The sequence below is a fragment of the Scomber scombrus genome, chromosome 9 (assembly GCF_963691925.1).
Source record: "Scomber scombrus chromosome 9, fScoSco1.1, whole genome shotgun sequence".
Classification (NCBI taxonomy): Eukaryota; Metazoa; Chordata; class Actinopteri; order Scombriformes; family Scombridae; genus Scomber; species Scomber scombrus.
Window position 1 is genome coordinate 14,959,551 of NC_084978.1, and position 21,392 is coordinate 14,980,942.

The 21,392-nt window shown below is 40.6% G+C and overlaps 1 protein-coding gene and 1 long non-coding RNA gene across 2 annotated transcripts; both read left to right on the plus strand.

The window, feature by feature from the left end:
* The first annotated feature begins 295 nt into the window (after positions 1-295).
* LOC133986474 (uncharacterized) lies at positions 296-4,285 on the plus strand. The gene is made up of 2 exons (XR_009925504.1): positions 296-1,447; positions 1,525-4,285. It is a non-coding gene; the product is annotated as an uncharacterized LOC133986474 (long non-coding RNA).
* Positions 4,286-9,024: 4,739 nt separating this feature from the next.
* Positions 9,025-21,154, plus strand: scyl1 (SCY1-like, kinase-like 1). The gene is made up of 18 exons (XM_062425585.1): positions 9,025-9,243; positions 11,641-11,781; positions 13,043-13,165; positions 13,250-13,476; positions 13,628-13,718; positions 14,169-14,324; positions 14,712-14,870; positions 15,054-15,161; positions 15,444-15,557; positions 15,667-15,822; positions 15,930-16,118; positions 16,999-17,074; positions 17,441-17,638; positions 18,148-18,296; positions 18,387-18,476; positions 18,577-18,885; positions 19,306-19,384; positions 19,587-21,154. Exons 1-18 carry the CDS (start codon positions 9,136-9,138, stop codon positions 19,712-19,714), a joined length of 2,601 nt encoding a protein of 866 aa, XP_062281569.1. The 5' UTR covers positions 9,025-9,135; the 3' UTR covers positions 19,715-21,154.
* Positions 21,155-21,392: the final 238 nt, after the last annotated feature.

Sequence of the window (21,392 nt, forward strand, 5' to 3'; positions counted from 1 at the left end):
TGGTTGAATAACAAAAGGACAAACTTCCCCATTGAGTGCCTCAGTTAGAATATATATTTGTGTATATTATTATTATAGTGTTGTGTTTAGGTATTCTTTATATATAATTTATTTCCCCGTATAGATTAGTTTGTTAATCTTGCTGTTTTGACAACCGAAATCAACATTTACAAGAGTTTTTTTTCTGTCATGCGAAAATGGGACTAGTTTCTCGTCGGATGAATACCTCCTCTTGTTGGAGCCGAATTACTCAAACTGTATAAAATGAGCCCTTGACGCCATTTTTCCTCACACAGCAGCACAAACGAACCCGACCTGATAGGAGGCGTCTCAGGTTAAACCGAAACTTGTTTTTCTTTGTTTTTAGTACTTCGAGATTCATTTATTAGAGAAGAAGATAGTAGATGTATCTACTTAGCTTGATATTTGTTGAATATTTGACTTTAACGTGTTTAATCGAAGCTAATAGGCGGACTTAGGCCGTTTCGAAGACAAATAGCTTTTTTATTTAAATACGTGTATTAATGTTTTGTTTAAATGACAAGTTTAATCCCGCAAATCTTACGTGAAATCGAAAACGACCTTCACTCGAAACTGAAGAATTTTATTTTTTATTTTTTGTGTGAGACGTCACCATTTAGTTATGGTGATGGCGTTAGGCTAAACGAGCCAAATATAGACTAACGTTAATGCTAACGTTGTCCGCATATTACTGCGGTCGTGAATGGACACTCAAAATAGCGCCTAATCGATTATCAACATATCAGATTATCGATATGTTTTCTTTAGAAAACAGAGCCAAAGTCTTTGCTTTTCATGGTCCTATGGTAGTTTCGCTCAAGATGGGAGCCGTGACGTAGCCGCCTGCAAACGTTGGCTATTGGTTGATTTGAACAACGCGGTAACGTGGCCGAGCTGTCCTATGACGACGGTAGGCTGACATTTTTAGGGAGTGGTCAGCTAGGTTAGCAACTGTTAGCCCTGGCAAACTAAACGACCGCTTGTACTTTTTGTCAGCCCGAAGTAGAAGGGGGAAAAGAGCAGAAGAGGAACAAAAGTCTTAGTAACCGAGAACGTCTACTGTTGTAAAAGACTTATTTGTCCATACTTGGCAGAAACAAAGGCAGTGAAGTCAGAAGTTGAAGAGGCCAAGACGAGAATGATCAGACGATCTCTGAAAATACAAGAGCAGAAATTTTAACTTACAAAAGTCAGACACTGAAGAGGCCAAGACAAGAATGAGCAGACAATCTCTGAAAATAGAAGAGCAGAACATTTTATTCACAAAAGTCAGACACTGAAGATGCCAAGACAAGAATGAGCAGACAATCTCTGAAAATAGAAGAGCAGAACATTTTATTCACAAAAGTCAGACACTGAAGATGCCAAGACAAGAATGAGCAGACAATCTCTGAAAATAGAAGAGCAGAAAATTTATTTCACAAAAGTCAGACACTGAAGATGCCAAGACAAGAATGAGTAGACAGTCTCAAAATAGAAGAGAAGAAATGTAATTTACTAAAGTCGGTATCTGAAGAGACCAAGACAAGAATAAAGAAGAACAATAATACTAAACACTTCAGAGCAACCTTGTTATGGAAAGGAGATATTATAGAAAACACTTCAGTTAATTAAGAAGTTACATTGAGTCTAATGCAAATATTATTTAATATACGCAACAGTCTCAGACTAATGAGAGGCCAAATCAGCAGCGGACATCAATAATGTAGACTGAAGAGAACATGCTTAAACTACTTTTTCCACTAAAGGAAGCAAAATAAGAAACAAAAGCTTTATTTTAGCTATTTGAAATTGCGGACCAGGTCCTGGTTCAAGTCTTTGTCATTGCTTGGGTGAAAACCTTTTTAAAGCAAGCAAGCCATTTTTTAATTTATTTATATTTTTTAATCACTTGAGTTCCACTCTGTGACTTTTTGTCAGGCGTTATGCATTTACAACATTTCAATTGCTTTAACCAAAGTAATAGACGAAAACCTCAGATTTAAAAACCAACTTTGAAGAAACGACAGCTTTCTTCACCAGAGCCCTAGCTGTAGCTCAGAGCCACAGGCTCAGGATTTCATTTTCTGTTGTCAACTTTATAAAAAAAAAAAGATGAGAAAATTATTTTTTTGCTTTAGCGAAGACAGAAGATTTTTTTTTTCTTCGGGGAAATGGACTGAGTTATCGTGGGGAGGAACGGACTTAGTTATTAGAGGAAGAATGGACTTAGTTATTAGAGGAACATCGCAGGACCAGCGTGGAGCAAGGCCGTGGGACACAGGGAGGACCAGAATGGAGCCAGGCAGGACAGGACCAGAGGGCATGGAGGGAGGATCAGAGGGTCCAAAAGAGCAGCAGGCAGCAGCAGTCATCGAGGGTACACCAGATGGAGCCAAAGGCGCAGGGCAGGGTAGCAGCGCAGAGGGGCCATCACTGACGCAGTGGCAGCAGATCCAGAGCAAGCCAGCCAGCCAGTGGTCAGAGGGTGGTGGGACAGGGCATACAAGTGTCTTCTAGCAGCATCAGTTTAAAAGGAAGGGATTGGTTTGTATGTTGGGTCGAGGTAACATTCTCGGGCAATTTAGTTTTCTAAATTTCTTTCCAGTAGAAACTGTTGTAGAACACAATGTCTCGCACAGCTCTCTCTTCCTTTTTTCAGGCAAGCCGTATAATGGTATCGTACCGTGGATTTCCCTCCTGTTGTTCGCTGACATAAGTGTGGTGGTGTCTGCTGTCATGAATGCCTTGGTAGTGTGCTGGAGAGAGGAGCGTCTTATCGGGACTTCCCTACCCCCTGCAATCAGAAGTAGTTCCCCAGCCGGAGGGAGGGGCATACCTTTGTTGGTCAATAGGTCTACCCCCAGAGAAGTTTTCAGCATTGGAGTGTGAGAGTGGATGGTCTCCTGTGCGACCGATTGAGTGTATTCAGCAACCCTTCAGTGCTTCAGCAGCGCCTCATTGGTACAAATCAGCTACATCTACCTCTTAACCCGAGCAGTGAGTTAATGCATGAAATGTACATGTGGGTGTAACTATCCTGTACATAAAGTCATTATTACCTAATGCTGTATAGTATCCAGTAGTTTTGTAATCCAAAGAAATGCATTGAAATCGTTTTTGACCCTGACTACAATAGATTTTTGGGTTAAGGGGTTGGGGGGTGGGTACCTAAAACGTGTTTCGAGTTCTTCTTTTCACAGGCTTGGCCCCTAAAGGTGACCCATCGAAAGAACCCCCCATGCTAGCTGCTCTGTTGAGCTCATCTTATTTACTGTAGTGCTTTGGATCGGGATCATGTGCATCAACTGCGGTTTTAAGAGATATAGGAAGGTATTTGGTGTTGTTCAATTAAGTCCATTTAGAATTCACTATTTATCAATTCTACACTATTTGGAAACGTGTTGTAAATGAGGTTTGATGCACATGTCTTGGGTAGCGGGAGGGTGGGTTGTGGGGCGTTAATCAGTCTCTTCCTAGACTTCACAGCTCCTCGTTACCCAACGCAAAACGGCTTGAATAGGAAACCATCCAGTCGCACCCAACAAGATTCAAGTGGACACTTTGCCTCCCAGGATAGCAACCTCAAAACTAGCCTCCTGGTGTAGCAAGAAGCTCTATTTTCCCAGGGAGTGCGGTAACAAGTCTCTTTACTAGAAGTCATTGTAATTCTGTACAGGCTGCAAATTGCTTTGTGTGGTTGGGAGGGGCTTTTTATTTGTGATTCTTGCAGATAGTTATATGGCCCGCCCTTCAAAAATTCTCCATTCAAGTCTACGTCTTCAGTTCATAAGGAAGGAATCCTTCGCGTTGAGGCCTGTGGTATTTAAATGCTTCTTCTGGAAAAGTTAAAATTAATTTTTGAATTGTGTTCATAGTCATTCAGTTGTCCTTTTCTAAAAAGGCAGTTGTACTTGTAGCTACTGTAATGCCAGTAATTGTGTTGTAGTTCTTTACTGCTTCATTGTATTTGGGGAGGGGTATTGTGGGAGAGGCTTTTTCCTTTTGCATTTTTCAGTGTGCTGTGTCCTGTGCGCTTTCCAATACCCGAGATCATCAGGAACTCTCCTAACTCATTGTATGTTCAAGTTTCCTTGCGCAGCGAGCATCACGTAAGGTCACTAAATGTGTTCACATTATCTTTAACATTCATTGTCTGGCAAAATGCCTCCACTGCAATTCCTTTGCAATTAGTTACTATGCCTTGTATTGATAATACAATGAGTGAACTATCTGTAAAGGATTTTCTTATTGCATAATAAATGCATAGCTTGTTGTGATTGAATACAGTTTTGGTATGCATTTGTTCTTTTTGGGGGCTTGTGTGGGGGAGCTTTTCTTGTGCTTTTTCAGGTATGACTAAAGCTTGGAGCTTTGTAGCGCACGGATGTGACCTGGGCTCGAATGAAATCCTTTCAAAGTGGAAAGTGAAGGCAGATAAGTTGAATCCATCAAATATTGATGTTGGAAAGCAGACAATTGTCAACTGTAGACGGTCACTTTATTGAATGGGCTCAACTGCCCTTTTCTTGAGATGAAAGAAACTTGCTATACTTGATTGTAGAAATAGCACTGTTGTGCTTTCTTACAAGATTCTCTTTGAGAAGATTTGATGGACCTTCCTTGATTCTGACGTTATCTGCAGTAAAGCATTTGGGTAAGGATAACAATAGTCAGTTCTATGATACTGTGGGGGGCATAGGGGTGTTTCTTGTCTGCCTTTTTGATCTTACAGAACAGTCCGAACGAAGAATGCAATCTACGTAGGACAACACAGGAATCATCTTTGAAATCAACCAACAAGCACGTTTGAACAAATGGAGTCAGGTCATGTTTTATGTATGTAGATAGGAGTAATTAGTCCTCAGCTACTAGCCCTTATGCAACTGTGTAAGTGGCAGGTCAGTCTGTTGTCTCCAATAATTTGCAATCGCGCAACTGTGCGAAGTTTTCAAAAATGAAGTAGCTGAGGAAAGCTGTGCATGGTGCGGCTTCAATCTGGTCTGAAATGCAGCGCAAATGTGTTGCTATAGTTTTACTGTGCATTGGTTTTGGTTGGGTGTATCCCTGCACTTCTCTTCACAGAAAGCAGAGTGTGAGACTGGTTCAAGCACGAGTGAAGTCTTCTAACCTGGAGTGTTTAGTAAGATGTTGGTTTTAATTTGTCAAATTAAACTTCTGTAATATAGTTGACAAAATGACATCTTGGAACTGGCTTTATGTTAACCTCAAATCATCAGTAACAATAATGCTTTACTAGCATATTCCTCTTTGGCCAAGGGGCCCTGTTGCTTTGCATCTTAAAATCACAAGATGAGTAGAACTCAAATCTTTGAGTATTGTGTGGTGGGTGTGTTGTGTAGATCACTCTGTTTCAGATCATTTTCGTCTGTCCACTCCGATCTCGCCTGCCTCTGAATGCAAAGCCATCTGTGGAAGCTGTCAGCGAATATGAGTGTGGCCCCCTGAATGAAGTACCAACCCCCCTCTGTGCGCTTGAGCTTAAATCTGACCCTCCCCCCCCCCTCGACGTCCTTCGCAGAAGCCCTGCTCTCTGTGTGTTTGTGTGTGTGCCTCTTTTCTTTTCCCTTTTTTGGTTTCTCAGGTCAAATTTCCTAAAAACAATTCTTTTATTTGGCATCTGGGATGGCCTAACCTGTGATGAAACACTGAGAATCCAGTCACATTAAGATCAAGAGCTGCAAGCTTGTCTCGCTAATACTGCATCACTTCAGTCTCATGGGTGCTAAGTTAAGTAATTTTGGTTCCCTTGATTTTCTTTAACATACCATGGCTTTAATGTGTAACTCAACATGTTGCATGCACATCAGCTCTACATAACATTTTATACGTAATACGCACAACTCTAGTGTTCATGAAGTCGTTGTCAACATTACAGTAGTTTTTTTGGTCAGGGTTTTATTTTTGGGGAGGGGGAGGGGCAACATTCTTCTCTCTTTTCAGATTTCTCATTCAGGTTAACTTTCTACTGAGCCAGGCGACTTAAACCTCAGCAGGAAGTCATGGGAATACTTGGAAGAATTGAGCATCACTGAGGAAGAGTAGCTGGTACACGCTCATATGCTGTAAATGACTTTATTGGCATGATTTGTCATATTGGATGAGCATTGGTACAAGTGTGGGGTTACTGTGGGAGGGGGGTGGGGCAGCTTAAATTGTCCTGTCTTCTTTTTCTTCGTTACAGCTGTAAACATGGCAGTTCGTTTTACCCGTGACTCCTGCCAACAGCTTTGAGTATCACCAGGGATGCTGGTTTGTTTAATATGGATACAGAGGAAGCGCTCATACAACAATACAGTGTCGTTCTGGGAAATGCTGGGGATTGGGGAAACAAGTTGTCTCTTTCTTCTAGTTTCAGCCTCGTGACCAAGAGAAATCCCCCTGTGGTGACACGATAATGTAGCGGCCAGGTGTTTATGGGCTTTCTTTTCCTGGAGGAACAAACTTACTTGTTCCTCCAGGTTTTGCTTTTGCCTTCTTAATACAGCAACAACAAAAAAGCAAAAGACTCCGGTGGCGGCACTCTTGACTTTGTCAGGACAGGGTTCAAGTCCCTGCGGTGTCTTGCTTTTTCAGTTTGCTGTGTGGGGAAACTGATTTAGTCAGTTAAACATGTGACAGGAGCTACAGGAAAATGAATTGGTCCAAAATATACTGAATGTTGTGGTTTTAATATATAAAGGAACAGCATTGAAACTGAAGACTGTTAAGGATGTTATTGAAATAGTTTGAATTAAACCATGTTAACATGTTAAAGATTATTTAAATGATCAATAAAACCGTCAAATCTAACAAATCAAGCCTGTTCTTCTCACTGACTTGTCCACCTGTTATCTTTGCTTAAATCGTTTTTCACTTCTTCACTACATCTTATTTTTAGACCTGCCAGATTGATTTATGTTTGAAGTACATTTTAAGTTAAAATTAAAACAAAGTTGTAAAGTCCTTCAATTTGGCTATAACGATACATCATTTCAAATATATATTTTCAGTGTTGGTGAATGAATTAAGTGTACAATAAATCAAGATACTGCATTACACATCTTATTGCATTTACTAAAGTTTTCATATTAAGTTTTAAGATGTGGTGCCTGTCGAGTTGTGTGTGTGTGTGTGTGTGTGTGAAGCCCGAGAAGGTGAAAGCAAGTTACTGATGATCCGTCTCACCCCAAAACAGACAACAGTCCCAAACACAGCTGCACAATGAACACAAGAATATTTTAACTTCGATCAGACCGTTATTTAAACTAGCCAGTGTATTACATTGTCAGTAGTAATGTCCATGCTGAAAGACTACAGCACTCACAAAAAAGTTGCTAAATCTGCTACAACTGTGAACCTATTTTAGGATAAAAATGTGAAGTGTCTGAATTTTGTTGTGGAAAAGTCTTCGATTATGTCACTGTTGCCTAGTCTTTGAGCCTCCTAACTCCTCAGTTTCAGGTTGTATGTTAGAATATCTCAGGTCAAATTGGTTGTCAAAAATGTGTGCAGAATATTTTAATGCCTTTTGACTCAACCCTGAAGCATATCTGTGACATCATCTGAATATTTTTACACAAGTTTTGACGTGCCAAAGATGTGAAGAGCCCTTGAACAAAACTTTTGTGATATTTACGATTTGGATTAGAGTGGAGGTTGCCTTGTAGAGCAACGAGTCTTGCAGGTATCTGTTTTCAGGATGGCAAACATTAACACAAACATACTGAGGAATATATAACATTTAAATGTCGACACAGAACGCCTCCACAAGACAGGTAATTATACAGGATTCATCTTAGAGCCCTATCATCAGTTTATATTGCGCTTCAAATGGTGCATACATACTTGCAGTTGATCAAATAACTAAACCAAGTAACACATAATCAACATGGGACCTATGGGGTCCATGAGGGTCTGGGGCCCAGCTGGTAATCCAGCCCTTTAAATCAAGTCAAGCTATATTGCCAGTCCACAATATGTATAGGAAATACAGAGGAGTGAAATTTCTTTGTGTGTGCACAATAAATACAGGATAAAAATCTAAAATATACATAAATACAAAAATGTACACATTAAGGTATGTACCATTATATGCAAGATGTAAACATAGGTTTAGTTTGGCACTACTATAAACTTGATTAAGGGTATTGGGGTTGTGGGTTTAAATTATCTCATAATTTGTCCATGTCTACAGGTCATTACTTGGTATTGACTTGAACATTTATAACCTCCTCCAAAAACATAATCACAAATTGTGCCTTTAACTAGAAATGTACTTTAATTCATTTAATTGAATGTATGTTTAACCGTTACATACTGTTCATATTCTGACTCTTTCAGTATCTCCTCCTGATTATAGTCTTTATAGCAATTGAATGACCCACAAATCTATGCTTTATACATAAATGCTTTATCGATCTTTAATAAGGAGGTGATAAATCCCTAATGAAGCCTTGAGAGCAGAGAGAGTGATTATTTTGTGTCTATGGAGAAAAAGCATTTACAGTCACGCTATGGTATGATGTTGTGTTACATAAAACAGAAAAAACAGGATTTCAATAAATGTTAATGAATGTGACAAATGCAACATCATTTAAAAAAAACAACCTAGATCACCCTCAAATAATATTATTTCCATGTTTGTATGTTCTGGGTCACTTTAGGACAAACATTTCAGGCTAAAAGAAGTGTTTTACAAATGTAAATATGGGTCAAGTTTGACTTGAACAGAAAGTAAGGATTAGGTTTGTTCTTACTTACTAATAAATGTGTTTGGGGTTACCATCAACCTTTTGCGGAACCAATGTGCAGGAACAAATTCCCAGGGAGCCATTTTTCATTCGTTCCTCTTGAAAAGCCAGCTGTCCAGCAAGCAATATTATTTTCCTAGGACGGCGAAGTCATGACCTGGCCTACTCTGCCTCTGATTGGCTTATTGTAATAGCCCTGACCAATCTCACTCCTCGTTCTTAAGCCTAACCAGAGCGGCAGTGAGAATTAGCCAATCAGAGGGCCCTGTAGGGCGGGCCAATACTTTACTGTACTAGGGGGAAAAATTGTCCAGCAGCAGTCTGTTTCAAGTTTTACTGTCGCTGTTTGTGTGTGTTTGATGAGGTGTGGTAGAAAGAGGAGATGTGGTCCTTTTTTGCCAGGGATCCTGTCAAAGACTTTGCTTATGAAATTCTACCAGACACCCAGGAGAAGTCTGGGATATGGACCTTACATCGGGGGAAGCGAAAGGTAAAATCCCGCCGCCGATGCTGCGCTAATGGTTAGCGATAGCTTGGAGGCCTGTAGCCGGTGTTTCGTCGTAACGAGTTACCGTGTTAACTGGTGACTCGAATTCGAATGCGTCGTGGTTGTCGTAGTGACGGCAGCGCGTAGGCGTCTTAGTAAGATACTTAAATTATCTTAAATTGAATGTTCAGTACAGTTTATATCCGTCCGATCCGTTTTGTCTGACAACAGGAAGTGTAGGTACTTATTATGTGGGGAAAATATAGATTAGCAGAGCAACTAGCGTCTCATGTAGAATTTGACACTATTATACAGGTGAATTGGTTAAATGTGGGCTACTTTCCGATTTGGGATAACGGCAAAAAATCCCATGATATGCTATATGTTTGTTTGCTACATTTTAAAAAGTGAATGCATCCTGCTTTGTGCAGTTTAACGTGACTTATCCCGACGCATCCTGCTAAGAGTCACCAGCTAACACGGTCACTCTTTAAACCGGAACACCGGCTAACGTTAGTGTCTACTCGCTATTTTGATTTAGCCTCTATGCATACGATGTCCGGTGTTATGCCGGGGTGATTATTCATCAGCCGTGTCTGTATGTTTCTTGTCTATATTGCTGATTCATTGTCAGTGCTGATTTGAGTCGTGTGGTTGGTTTATGTGACGCTATTCTCCGTTTTTGCTAACGAAGTGAGCTCAGGCTTTGTTTACTCCGGGAGACAGACACGTATTTCTCGCCACGTCACCTCGTTTTAGCCGAGTTAACAACTGCAATTGAAACCAATTACACTTTAATGCCTTGTCGCTTTAATAAAGCTTTCGTCTCCCACCACTGACGGCTACTAACAAAACTGACTGTCCTCATCAATGTCGCTGAGAGGCTCAATCATCGTCATCATCACTGCAGGGATCAATAATTACAGCCAAGCACCTGTTTCCTGTTTTCATCACCCTGAATCATATTAATTTTATTTCTTTAACTTTTTCCTCACCTCACACCCCTAACCTAGACCTATAAGCAGGGGATTTTTCGGGGGTTCAACAACAGCAATATATGCCACATACAAGTGGTACACATCACCTGAGAGCTAGGAAGCTGAAAGACTCATTTGAGATGCAGTTCAGTACTGTGGGTCAAGTCTTTCTAATCATAAATCTGTAATAAACATTGTGTTATAAAGGCTTAGAACATTATGATGGAGGTAATTGTTGGAGGTCATAAGTTGTTTCAGTAATTGTTTGGTTAATACCATTTGAATTGACAAAAATCCCTCCAAAATACCACACAAAGACACCCAGACCTCGAGGAACATCAAAGAAAATTCATGCTGTGATTTCATATCAAAATCTTTTGACAATTGGAGATTTCTGTAAGAAATGCATTTTCTGATGATTGGATGGTGAGCAATCATGTTCTAGAAATTGAAAACCTTGTATTGCCAATATATCTAGGGAAGCCACATATCCTCTGAATACCCCAGGTTGATAGTTTTTGGTTGTAAAGTTTCATATGCTTGACCATCCTAGATGTCACAATAGGTTATTTTGTACAGTGAGATCAAGTTTCAAAACTGGTGTCACTACAGTGAAATGGCTACTGTGGGGATTAACATCAACACACATTAATACAACTGAATCTACAAGAGTCTAATTTTTCCAGTCATACCCAATTTATGCAATCACAAGGATCTGGGACCCCAGTATGCAGAAATATTCAAATACAAGTGAAAATAACACATTAATACTGCATGGGATTAACATTAGGAGACTTGTGAGTGTACCCATTTTCATTTAGATAAAAATCTTAATCATCAGCAGAGCCACCTCCATCATCATGGACCCACTCCACCCCTCCCACCATATCATATGCCATCAGGGAGAAGATACAGAAGCATCAGCTTCAAAACCAGTAGGAAGCTGAACAGCTTCTTTCCCCAGGCCGTAAGGCTTATTAACTGTCTGTCCCCCCTCCCCATATACACAACCACACACACTCTAATCCTTGACAGCTAGTCACCTGTCAAGTCAAGAGACTGAACGCACTACCTGCACTTCGTGAGAATGGACTATTGTGATTTTCTTTTTATTGATTTTATTCCTATTTATTATTATTATTAGGATGTTTATTATTCTATTGATGTTTTATCTGCACTGGGGTCACTGATGAGAATCAGAATTTCATTTTCTTGTGTATGCAAAGGCACAGTGAAAATGACAATGAACTTGAACTTGAAGTGAGAAGTCAACAGACCCCTTTGGTAAATGACCATGCCAGTTTTTCCCTCGCCAAAATGTAGTATAACTTTGGAGTGTTATTTATCCCCCTTCCCCTCTATAACTTTAATTATAAACGTTTAATATAAGTTTGACTCATGTCACCCCAACCTGTGTCCTCAGACCAGTGGAGAGCCGGTGTCTGTCTTCCTGTACGAGATAGCTCAGGGAACAGAGCAGCAGACCCAGCTAGCCAAGGCTGCCTTCAAGCGTATGAAGACCCTTCGACACCCTAACATCCTGGCTTATGTTGATGGATTGGAGGTATGTGTGTATTTGTGTGTGTCAGTGATTTTTCACCCACTGTCATTGTTTAGAGGAAATGTTGTTCGGCCTGCTTAGAGGCATGTTGCTTGTGTCATGGTGCCAAATTGTCATGTAACTATCAGTTAATGAAGTGTCTCATCTGTTCTTCTCTGCATGTTTGCATTCAGATAGAGGTGAGTGTGAATATGGCGGTAGTGATAGTGAGTCCTTTTCCCATTTGTTTGCTCATCAAGATTTTAAAATATCTCCACTAATAGTTCACCTATGTTGTACCATTAGTACCATTAGTATACTACTATCCATAAACTGGTGCGTCTGACAGGATAAAAGAATGAAACATATCAAGGTAAACAAGACTAGCAAAGCCCTTCTCATCCATCCATTGTTTCCCTCCTTATCCTTGTTAGTTAATTGGACTGTTTATGTATGCTTCTGAAGATTGAAATTGAGCAGCAGCTGGGAAGTTGTAGAACTCCTTCATTTACTATGATTTCCATCTTAAAGTCCTATTTAAATGTGATTGTGTGTACAAGGCTGAGCTGTGTTTGCTAAGATAAGCCTTTATTGTCATTGCACATTGCACAATCATACCAAGTATAATAGTACAACGAAATTGGACTACTGTCCCCTCCGGTGCAAACAAGCAAGTTCAATCAATCACATATAAATTAAAATAAATACAAAAGTAGCAGAGCATAAAAGTGCAATAGAGATGAGTCATGTCAGATGTTTGCATTTAGTATTGTTATTGCCCTGTTAAAAACACTGTCTCTCAGTCTGTCAGTCTTCACTCTCTGTAGTTGAGTAGATTTAGGTATTAATTGCATTCTTACATTGTTATATTGTCCTTTTTTAAGATTGTTTTTTGGCATTTTGCATTTATTTTAGTTAGTAGAGAAAGACAGGACACATGGGGAGAGAGAGGAATATGACATACAACAAGGGTCCCCCAGCCAGAGACTGAACCATGGGCGCTGTTGTTATGTGATATGCACCTTAATCATTAGGCCAACAAGGCATTCCCATATAATGTCTTTTAATAGAAATCTGCACAATAATGTTGACAATAATGATCAAGAATACATCAGATTACTGTGTTTACCCTCTTTATTTTACCGTGTAGTACATTATGATGACCAGAAACCTAAAAATGTAAATCTTAGCTACAGTTGTTATTTAGCCCTCTAGTTGTGTATTTTTAAAGAGTAGCTTGAACAACAAAACTGCCATTAATCAAAGTTCATCTTGCTTGTTGCAGACAGAGAAGAGCCTGTACCTGGTTACGGAGCAGGTTACTCCCCTGGCTGTTCACCTGAAGGCCCAGGCAGAGAAAGGGGGATCTGGCGAACTGGAGGTCTCCTGGGGACTGCACCAGATTCTGGTGAGATTTTGGTTTCAGAGGAGCCATTGTTCAGCGTTTTCTGTCAGCGGTCCTCTGTAAACTCTCTTTTCTCTCCTTCTGCAGAAAGCTCTGAGTTTCCTGGTCAATGACTGCCACCTGCTCCACAACAACTTGGGTGTTTGGGCTGTTTTTGTGGATCGAGCTGGAGAGTGGAAGCTTGGGGCACTTGACCATGTGGTCCCTGAGCAGGGTGACCCAAGTGGGGTGTCGCTTCCTGCCCCTAAAGCAGTTTACCCAGACATGGAAAAATATGACCCACCAGAGATGCCCAACAGCAGTGGAGAGAAATGGTGAGAGTTTAGAGGAAGTTTATAACAGTGTTATTACAGACAATAAAGATACATAAATACAATTTTGATATATTGATCCTGTTGTGTTGTTATTATTTATTCTATTTTTCTGAAGAAAAGTGTGTGTTTGAACTGTTTATGATTGTTGTAGGGCAGGGGAGGTGTGGCGGCTAGGCTGCCTGATCTGGGAGGTGTTCAATGGGCCACTCCCTCGCACTTCCTCCCTTCGCTCATTGGGAAAGGTACGTCACCTCAACAGTTTCCTTTGTGTAATTTACTGCACATCACTGATTCATTATGAGAAACTGCTAGTGTTCAATATCTGCTAAAAATATCCTATTATTGTTATTATTATTATTATTATTTTGCAATCTAGACTTAATGTTTCAGTAGAGATCTCTGAGAAGCTCAATTCTCACCTTCAGGGTAGGCAATATAAACACACATATACAGCCCATTTTAGCATTTCATAAACAGGGAAAATGCTGAATATGTATTTAGAGTTTTGCATCATAAATGTTTGCCAAAGCTTTCTACATTCCCTTCATCTGTACCACTTTGAGGCTGACTTTCACAGTGGTTTCAGAAACATCTCACATAAATCTTTATGAAATGGATAATAATATGCAGTCAGGTGCTTCTTTGAGTGTTGTAGCTCACAGTGTGGTATGTTGTCCTCTCTGTACCCACAGATCCCCAAAGCCCTGGTCCCTCACTACTGCGAACTGGTGGGCGCGAACCCCCGCGCTCGTCCCAGCCCAGCCCGGTTCCTCCAGAACTGCAGAGCCTCCGGAGGATTCCTCAGCAACAGTTTTGTGGAGAGCAACCTTTTTCTGGAGGAGATCCAGGTCCATAGACTCGCATAAAGACCTATTTATTCACAACAGTGATTATCACTAATGGTTATCCACTACCTGAAGTATCAAGATAGAAACTATTCTGCCAGGAAGATTGTTTAATTTGGAGAATCAATCACTAAAACAATTATTTAGTTCATTTGTTTCTTAGAAAATTCATTCATTCCATTGTGAAAATTAAGTTTTATGGTAAGAGTGAATTAAAATGTAATAGTACATGTTTCTCAGAGCCCAAATTTCTCAGTCATAGAGCAGCTTTATATTCATATAATGCTTTAATTCAGTGCATTGTACACATTTCATCCTGGACAACTTTTCAGACCCACAGATCCTCTCTTGCTTTAATCCCTGGTTTCTCTTTAAAATGATCCTCTTCAGATCAAGGAGCCAGCTGAGAAGCAGCAGTTCTTCCAGGATTTGAGTGACAATCTGGACTCTTTTCCTGAAGACTTCTGTAAACACAAAGTCCTGCCTCAACTGCTCACTGCCTTTGAGTTTGGCAATGCAGGCGCCGTAGTCCTCACCCCCCTCTTCAAGGTAAATCCCAAGACACTTTCACACACTTATTTAAATCTTAGAGTATATAACACATCAGCTTCAGGCAAACAAAGTCAAATATTATACTGGTATTCATATCCAAGTGCTTCATTTAATTTCAGTACACATTTGGAAGTCTCTGCTCAGCTCTTTTTAAAAATCTCACCTCACTCTGTCTGCTAGGTGGGGAAGTTTCTGTCAGCAGAAGAATATCAACAGAAGATTATCCCAGTTATCGTGAAGATGTTTTCCTCCACAGACCGAGCCATGAGGATACGACTGCTGCAGCAGGTACGTAACTCACTACAGGCCTGTTTCACTAGTACTTGTGGAGAGAGTTTCCGTCTTCCGCGCAGGAGTTTGATTTGTACCCTATGACAAAATGACTGGAAAACTGGAAAGCTGACTCATGTAGCTTTGAACAAATGTTTCAGACATTTGGAAATATTGTCCATTTTATATACATGTCATAGAAATTAGGTCTGAATAAGATATTTTGGGTTTTTTTATAGTCTGCTACAGGATAAGAGATTTACTGAATCTAACATCATTTCTCAACATTTCTGTCTTCAGATGGAGCAGTTTATTCAGTATCTGAACGAGGCAGCAGTCAATTCACAGATTTTCCCTCACGTTGTTCACGGCTTCACAGACACCAACCCTGCCATCAGAGAACAGACTGTCAAGGTATTTGCATACTCAAACCACAAGCCGGAAGGAAGTTAGCACACATGACTTCTATTCTGTATGTTGTTAACCTGCTGTAGCCGTCACTCTTCTTTCTCTCCACCTCCAGTCTATGTTGCTGCTGGCTCCCAAACTGAATGAGACCAACCTGAACCAGGAGCTGATGCGGCACTTTGCCAGGCTGCAGGCCAGAGATGAACAAGGCCCAATCCGCTGCAACACCACCGTCTGCCTGGGCAAGATCGCCTCCTACCTCAACGCCGGGGTAAACCACTAATATGTAGTGCAGATGTTTTCCAACCACCTTGCCGTAGAACTCCACCTACAGTAGTTTACTTCCTTTTAAAAAATGTATCTCTTTTTTTTTCACAGACGCGACAGCGTGTTCTGATTTCTGCCTTCTCACGAGCCACTAAAGACCCCTTCCCAGCTTCACGCTCCGCTGGCGTTCTGGGATTCGCCGCCACGCACAACTACTACAGTATAACAGAGATCGCTGCCCGAATCTTGCCCACGCTCTGTGCCATTACCGTTGACCCTGATAAGAGCGTCAGGGACCAGGTACACATGACTTTAGGGATTTTTTGTTAGTATTGTCTCTTTGCTGTTCAGATAAGAAAACATCTGCACATTGGTATTGTAAGTAAATTCAAAAGTATTTTATTAGCCATCAAATGTTATAGAAATCTTTTGACTTACTGATTTCATGATTTTCTGCTTTTTTAAAATGTATTATTTCATTTATTGTTTTTTTTTGTTACTGTTGCCCTTGTTAGATAAATAAAACAAAGGCTGGATTGAAGCGAATGGTGAATTACAGTTATAATTGCAGTGATACGAGTACTCTCCCCAGCTGAATTACAGTTATGATTGCAGTGATATGAGTACTCTCCCCAGCAGTAACATGAGATGTAAACACTGCATGATACACATCTGCTACCTTGTCTGTTTTGAATTGCAGAACAACATGGCCAGGAGGAAAACAATTTTAGTTCTGCAAACCTTTATTGATTCCTTTCACAGAGACACAAACAACAGGTGTAACAGTCACACAGCAGAATAAGGGAGCACAGCGAACCCTCGCCTCTACAACAGCATTTATTACAAGATAAATAAAAGACGAGGAAATGTAGTCAAGTTAAATTATTTAAGGACAACATAATGGCAGATTGTTGGTGCAAAAAGAGAACATCTTTAATCACAGTTTCAGCAAAATGTCAATTTGTTAACTAAGCACATTAAGTGGATCGTTGCTGACTCATGACCCCAAACAGCTTGGCAAACACTGCTTTGCTTGTTTAATGTAAACACTGGCTAAATAATTCATCTTTGTATTTAGATGTTTAACCACTGTATAAAACATTTTCTGTTGCCATATAATTGAAAATTGCTGCTGGATTTCTACTCAGAATGTGCTATCCTACTCCTCTCTCTCTTTCAGGCGTTCAAAGCCATGAAGAGTTTCATCTCCAAGCTGGAGGCGGTGTCAGAAGATCCGACTAAGCTGGCTGAGATAGGTATGTAACGCACCTCACTGAGCCACAATTTGCTCTCTACATTCATGTCTCATTCAAGGAAAGCAGTGGTTGCTGTGACCTCTGAAATTAGATGTTTACATAACCAGCTCATGCTGAGGGCAAATGAAAACAACATGTCGTTCTGGTGCATGTAATTATACTGAGACACTGCAAATTATGGAGCAATTAAAATATAGACACTTTTGACCATTAACGTGTCATCAGAGTATAAATATTCTTTCTGATGCTCTTTATGATGAGGCAGTTTCATAAAAATCTATCAGTTTCACTGTATTTAACAAGTCACGGGCGATCTCTGCTGAGTGGAATTTCCTCACATGAAAGTCTCTCCTGTCTGTCCTGTAGAAAAGGATGTAGCGTCTTGTGCTCAGCCTGCAGGTGCCTCTTCCAGCTGGGCCGGCTGGGCTGTGACTGGCATGTCCTCGCTAACGTCTAAGCTGATCCGCAATGCTCCAGGGACAGAGGGAGGTCCAGCGGCTGAGGGTGACGAGCCCACCAATGCCACCAGCCCCACCGGTGCCACTGATGCAGCATCTGTACCTGGTAGGGATATATTGGATGTGCATGGACGTTATGCATCATCTACTGACATACATTTAGCCTGTTCATGCTGAATGGGTTCCACTAATGAAATTGTGTAATATCCAGTTACAATATTCATACTCGATATTCATGATATTCATTCAATCAGAGAGTCATTAGAGGAGAATATTTCCTGCTACTGAAGTCACTATAAAAAACAATATTGACAAAATTAAGACAAACAAAGGAGTCAGACCTTCTGCCACCTTGTCTTTAAGACATTATTATAGTCTGTGGAAACCTGCTAGTGAAGTACTTTTCAATGACATAAATACTTCATAAATAATGACTCAGGTTGTTTACAATAGAAAGACAGTGAGGAGAGCCTGGAGAAAAAAATGAGTAGACCGGCAGTACAACTGGGAGTACACAATAATGTGCTATATCTGTGTTTATTATTATATTATATCCTGTCTGTAACAATTGGTTCTGTTTGTTTTATTTTTTATCTCTTGTTCTTTCTTTCACAGATTCTGAGGATAAAACTCCACAAGACGCTCTGGATCACCAAGCTGAATCTAGTCGTGCCATTCAATCTCAGACTCTAGAAGTGACGGACAATGATGAGGAGCCAATAGGAGACCGCTGGGATGAAGAAGAAGATTGGGGAAGTTTAGAGGTAGGATTTTACCCCCCCTGAAAGAGAAAATTGCTAATTATTGTAGAGACGTGTACATTTATTTTAGATTATGATGCTTTTCCTATTAAGGATACAGAGAAAGCTCACACTGAGACGGATGACTGGAACACTGATTGGTCTGGAATGGCATCATCCAAGAAGAAGGCCAGTGACAGAGGAGTATGTGTCCTTTAGTTTGTCTTGTTCATCTCATGATATCACTAGATTGCAAACACTACTAATACTACTGTAAAAAATGTCTTGTTTTGTTATCATGTAGGTTGGCCGGTCGTCCTCCTCCATGGCGGTGAAAAAACAGAGCTCTGACTGGAGCAGCTCCGGATGGGATGCCGACGACAGCTGGTCCAATGAGAAAGAGGGCCAGTGTCAGAGCTCTGCGGGCGAGGAAGGCTGGGGCAACGACTGGGCAGATGAAGAGACGGACGCGGCCTCAGCAGACAAGACGCTCCCCTTGCCTGAGGGGGTGCGATTAGCCAGCGAGTACAACTGGGAAAGCAGCAGCACAACCAAAGGAGCCAGTCAGAACGACCTATTTGCCAGCGTGTCGCAGAGAAACACTGCTGCCACGGTGAGGAGGGAGGGAAGTGAATGTGAGACAAAACTGCTGAGATGATGATGCAACTTACACAGTCTGAATAATTATAATATTTAATTGTATAGCACCTTTCATACAAGAAATGCAGCTCAAACTGCTTTACAACAAAGGAAGTTACATACACCAAGTGTCTTACTTGAGAAGGACATAAAAAAAAAGCATTAAATAAGCATAAAAGCATAAAATAAAAGCATGTTAAAAAAAAACATTGACATAAGATAAGAATAACAAGTGAAAATGTAATACATAGAATGCACAAAAGACAACCACCTAAAATACTGCATTCTGTTAATGAGAATGTGAACTTTAGGCTATGAAAACATGAACATTAAATGAATTAAACAGGGGTGCTGACGTGTTTAATTGAGTTGTGTTGTGTTTTCTCTCTGTCAGGCTGCAGATGGATGGACCGCAGAGGCAACAGGAGACTGGGGCACTGAGGAGAGCTGGGAGTCAGTGGATGGAAGCCAGGGTGAGTCCATCAGCCTGTCTCCCCTGTCAGGAGCAAGGCTCTTTTTAATTGCTCAAAATGAGCACATTCCTTCAACGTTACATAATTTTCACCAGGACTTTTTTCTGTATGCTTACTTCTATTCAGGTATTCCCATTAGACAGCTGTGATGTATCGACTTTATGCCTTTTCATTGAAATGTCTTTCTTTTTGTGTTGACCAGGAGGTCTCAGCAAGGCCGAGCTGTCCAAGAAGAAACGGGAGGAGAGGAGGAAAGAGCTGGAGGCAAAGCGGGCAGAGCGCAAAGCTGCTAAAGGTCCTCTCAAACTGGGCGCACGCAAACTGGACTGATGGGGATGGAAGATCTGAGGGGGGCGGGGGGACGGAGAGGGAGGGGCACAGACTGCAGTGACTGAACCCGGACCAGTGGATGGAGGCTCGACATTCCATAAGTACAGGATCAGAGAGAAGTGTCGGCGGTGAGGAAGATACTGTGAACAGTCCCTGTTGGACATGATGAGGAGAGGAAAACACTGCTGATGCTTAAAAGACGACTTCCAGCTGTTTATCCTTAAGAAGCTCAGAGATGGGTGAAGAATCAAAAAGCAGCGATCGAGTTGAAAGAAAGGAAACGAGGGTAGAGACAAATAAGCGGAGAGACTTTCAGCACTGCTCACAGCAGAGACTCGAGTTGATTACCCCTCTGTTTGTTTTTTAAATACATAACTCACAAAGTGGCAGTTGTAAAGTAAATGTATATAAATGATGCATCTTGTCTTAAAATGACATGAAGAAAAGACACTTTTTTTAAAAATGGAAAAATATATATATCAGAATTTCAGAATCAAACATGTAGTATTAATATACTGAATGTTTTTCAGTACACACACATTCACTCACTCACACACACACACACACACACAGTGGATATGAATGTTTTAGTTCAGCTGTCACTAACTTGCAGACTTTAAATCAATCCATGCATGCACTTGTGTATTTGTGTGGCCTAACTAAAACTTTCATGGCCAGGAATTACAAATGTGTTGAGTTTACTTTCCACACACAACACTGTATGTTACTGTGCCGACCTGTCCTGAAAGGCCACACATTGGACTGGGTTCAGATCTGTAAATGTATAATGTGCACTCCTGACACACAGCGGAGCAGCTGGGACACAGACGGAAGTAAGAAAATTGAGGCTCGATTACTGATTTCAAGGGGAATTTGTGATTCTTTTGTCTTTATGAGGTATAGTGCTGCGGTAGAGGATTTGTGGAATCAAAGATTTATTTTTTAGTCTTTTGAAGGTCTCGTCATGCATTTGTACCTGTAAAGTCCTGCTCACTTAAACCCTTCATGGTCATTTAAGGAAGTGATATTTACCCATCAATAATTTTTCACGGTGCTGAGTGTGGTCGGGGTAAAGTTTATTTTACTCTTTTTATTTGTGCCTTTATTTATATTGCAGATCTGTTCTGTAAGATCACATCCACCAACTACAAGATTTAAGTTTCAAATGTAGTCCTCAAATCCAGATTCTGTTTTCATTGTCTGTCTGTGTTGGATATGGTACTGTTCAGTATGGTGTTATTTTCAATATGAAATGCTGTATAGATAAAGCAGCTGACACAATCAACAGCCACCTCCACTGGAACCATAAATGTCCTGGTTTGGGGTGGTCAGGTAAAGGAACTATGCTGCATTAACCCTGGTGGACGGAGGAAGACTGAATGAATCCAAATCATGTAGCATGTGAGCTATTCTAAAATAAAAACAACTAATATAAACTCATGTTTCTTCTCTGCATTGAAGGACCGTCTGTCTTAAGTGTCTCAAAATCAAATGTAATGCATGATCCAAATGTGTCAACAAGCCATTTGCCAGGTGAGCTGTTAAAGTGGCTCACTAACTTCATTTAGTTTCAAGTTTATTTTATTTATATAACACTTTAAAAAGCAAACAGACTTTGCACTGAAATGCTTCACAAAGACAGACAATATATATGCATATACAAGCATGAGAGGATCAA

What these genes read in the sequence shown, in the direction of transcription:
- scyl1 (XM_062425585.1), top strand. Translation starts at nt 9,136, where the DNA reads ATGTGGTCCTTTTTTGCCAGGGATCCTGTCAAAGACTTTGCTTATGAA. An exon ending in ATAAGAGCGTCAGGGACCAG is followed by an intron (nt 16,119 to 16,998) that starts GTACACATGACT and finishes TCTCTCTTTCAG; the next exon opens with GCGTTCAAAGCCATGAAGAG. An exon ending in GTCAGTGGATGGAAGCCAGG is followed by an intron (nt 19,385 to 19,586) that starts GTGAGTCCATCA and finishes TGTGTTGACCAG; the next exon opens with GAGGTCTCAGCAAGGCCGAG.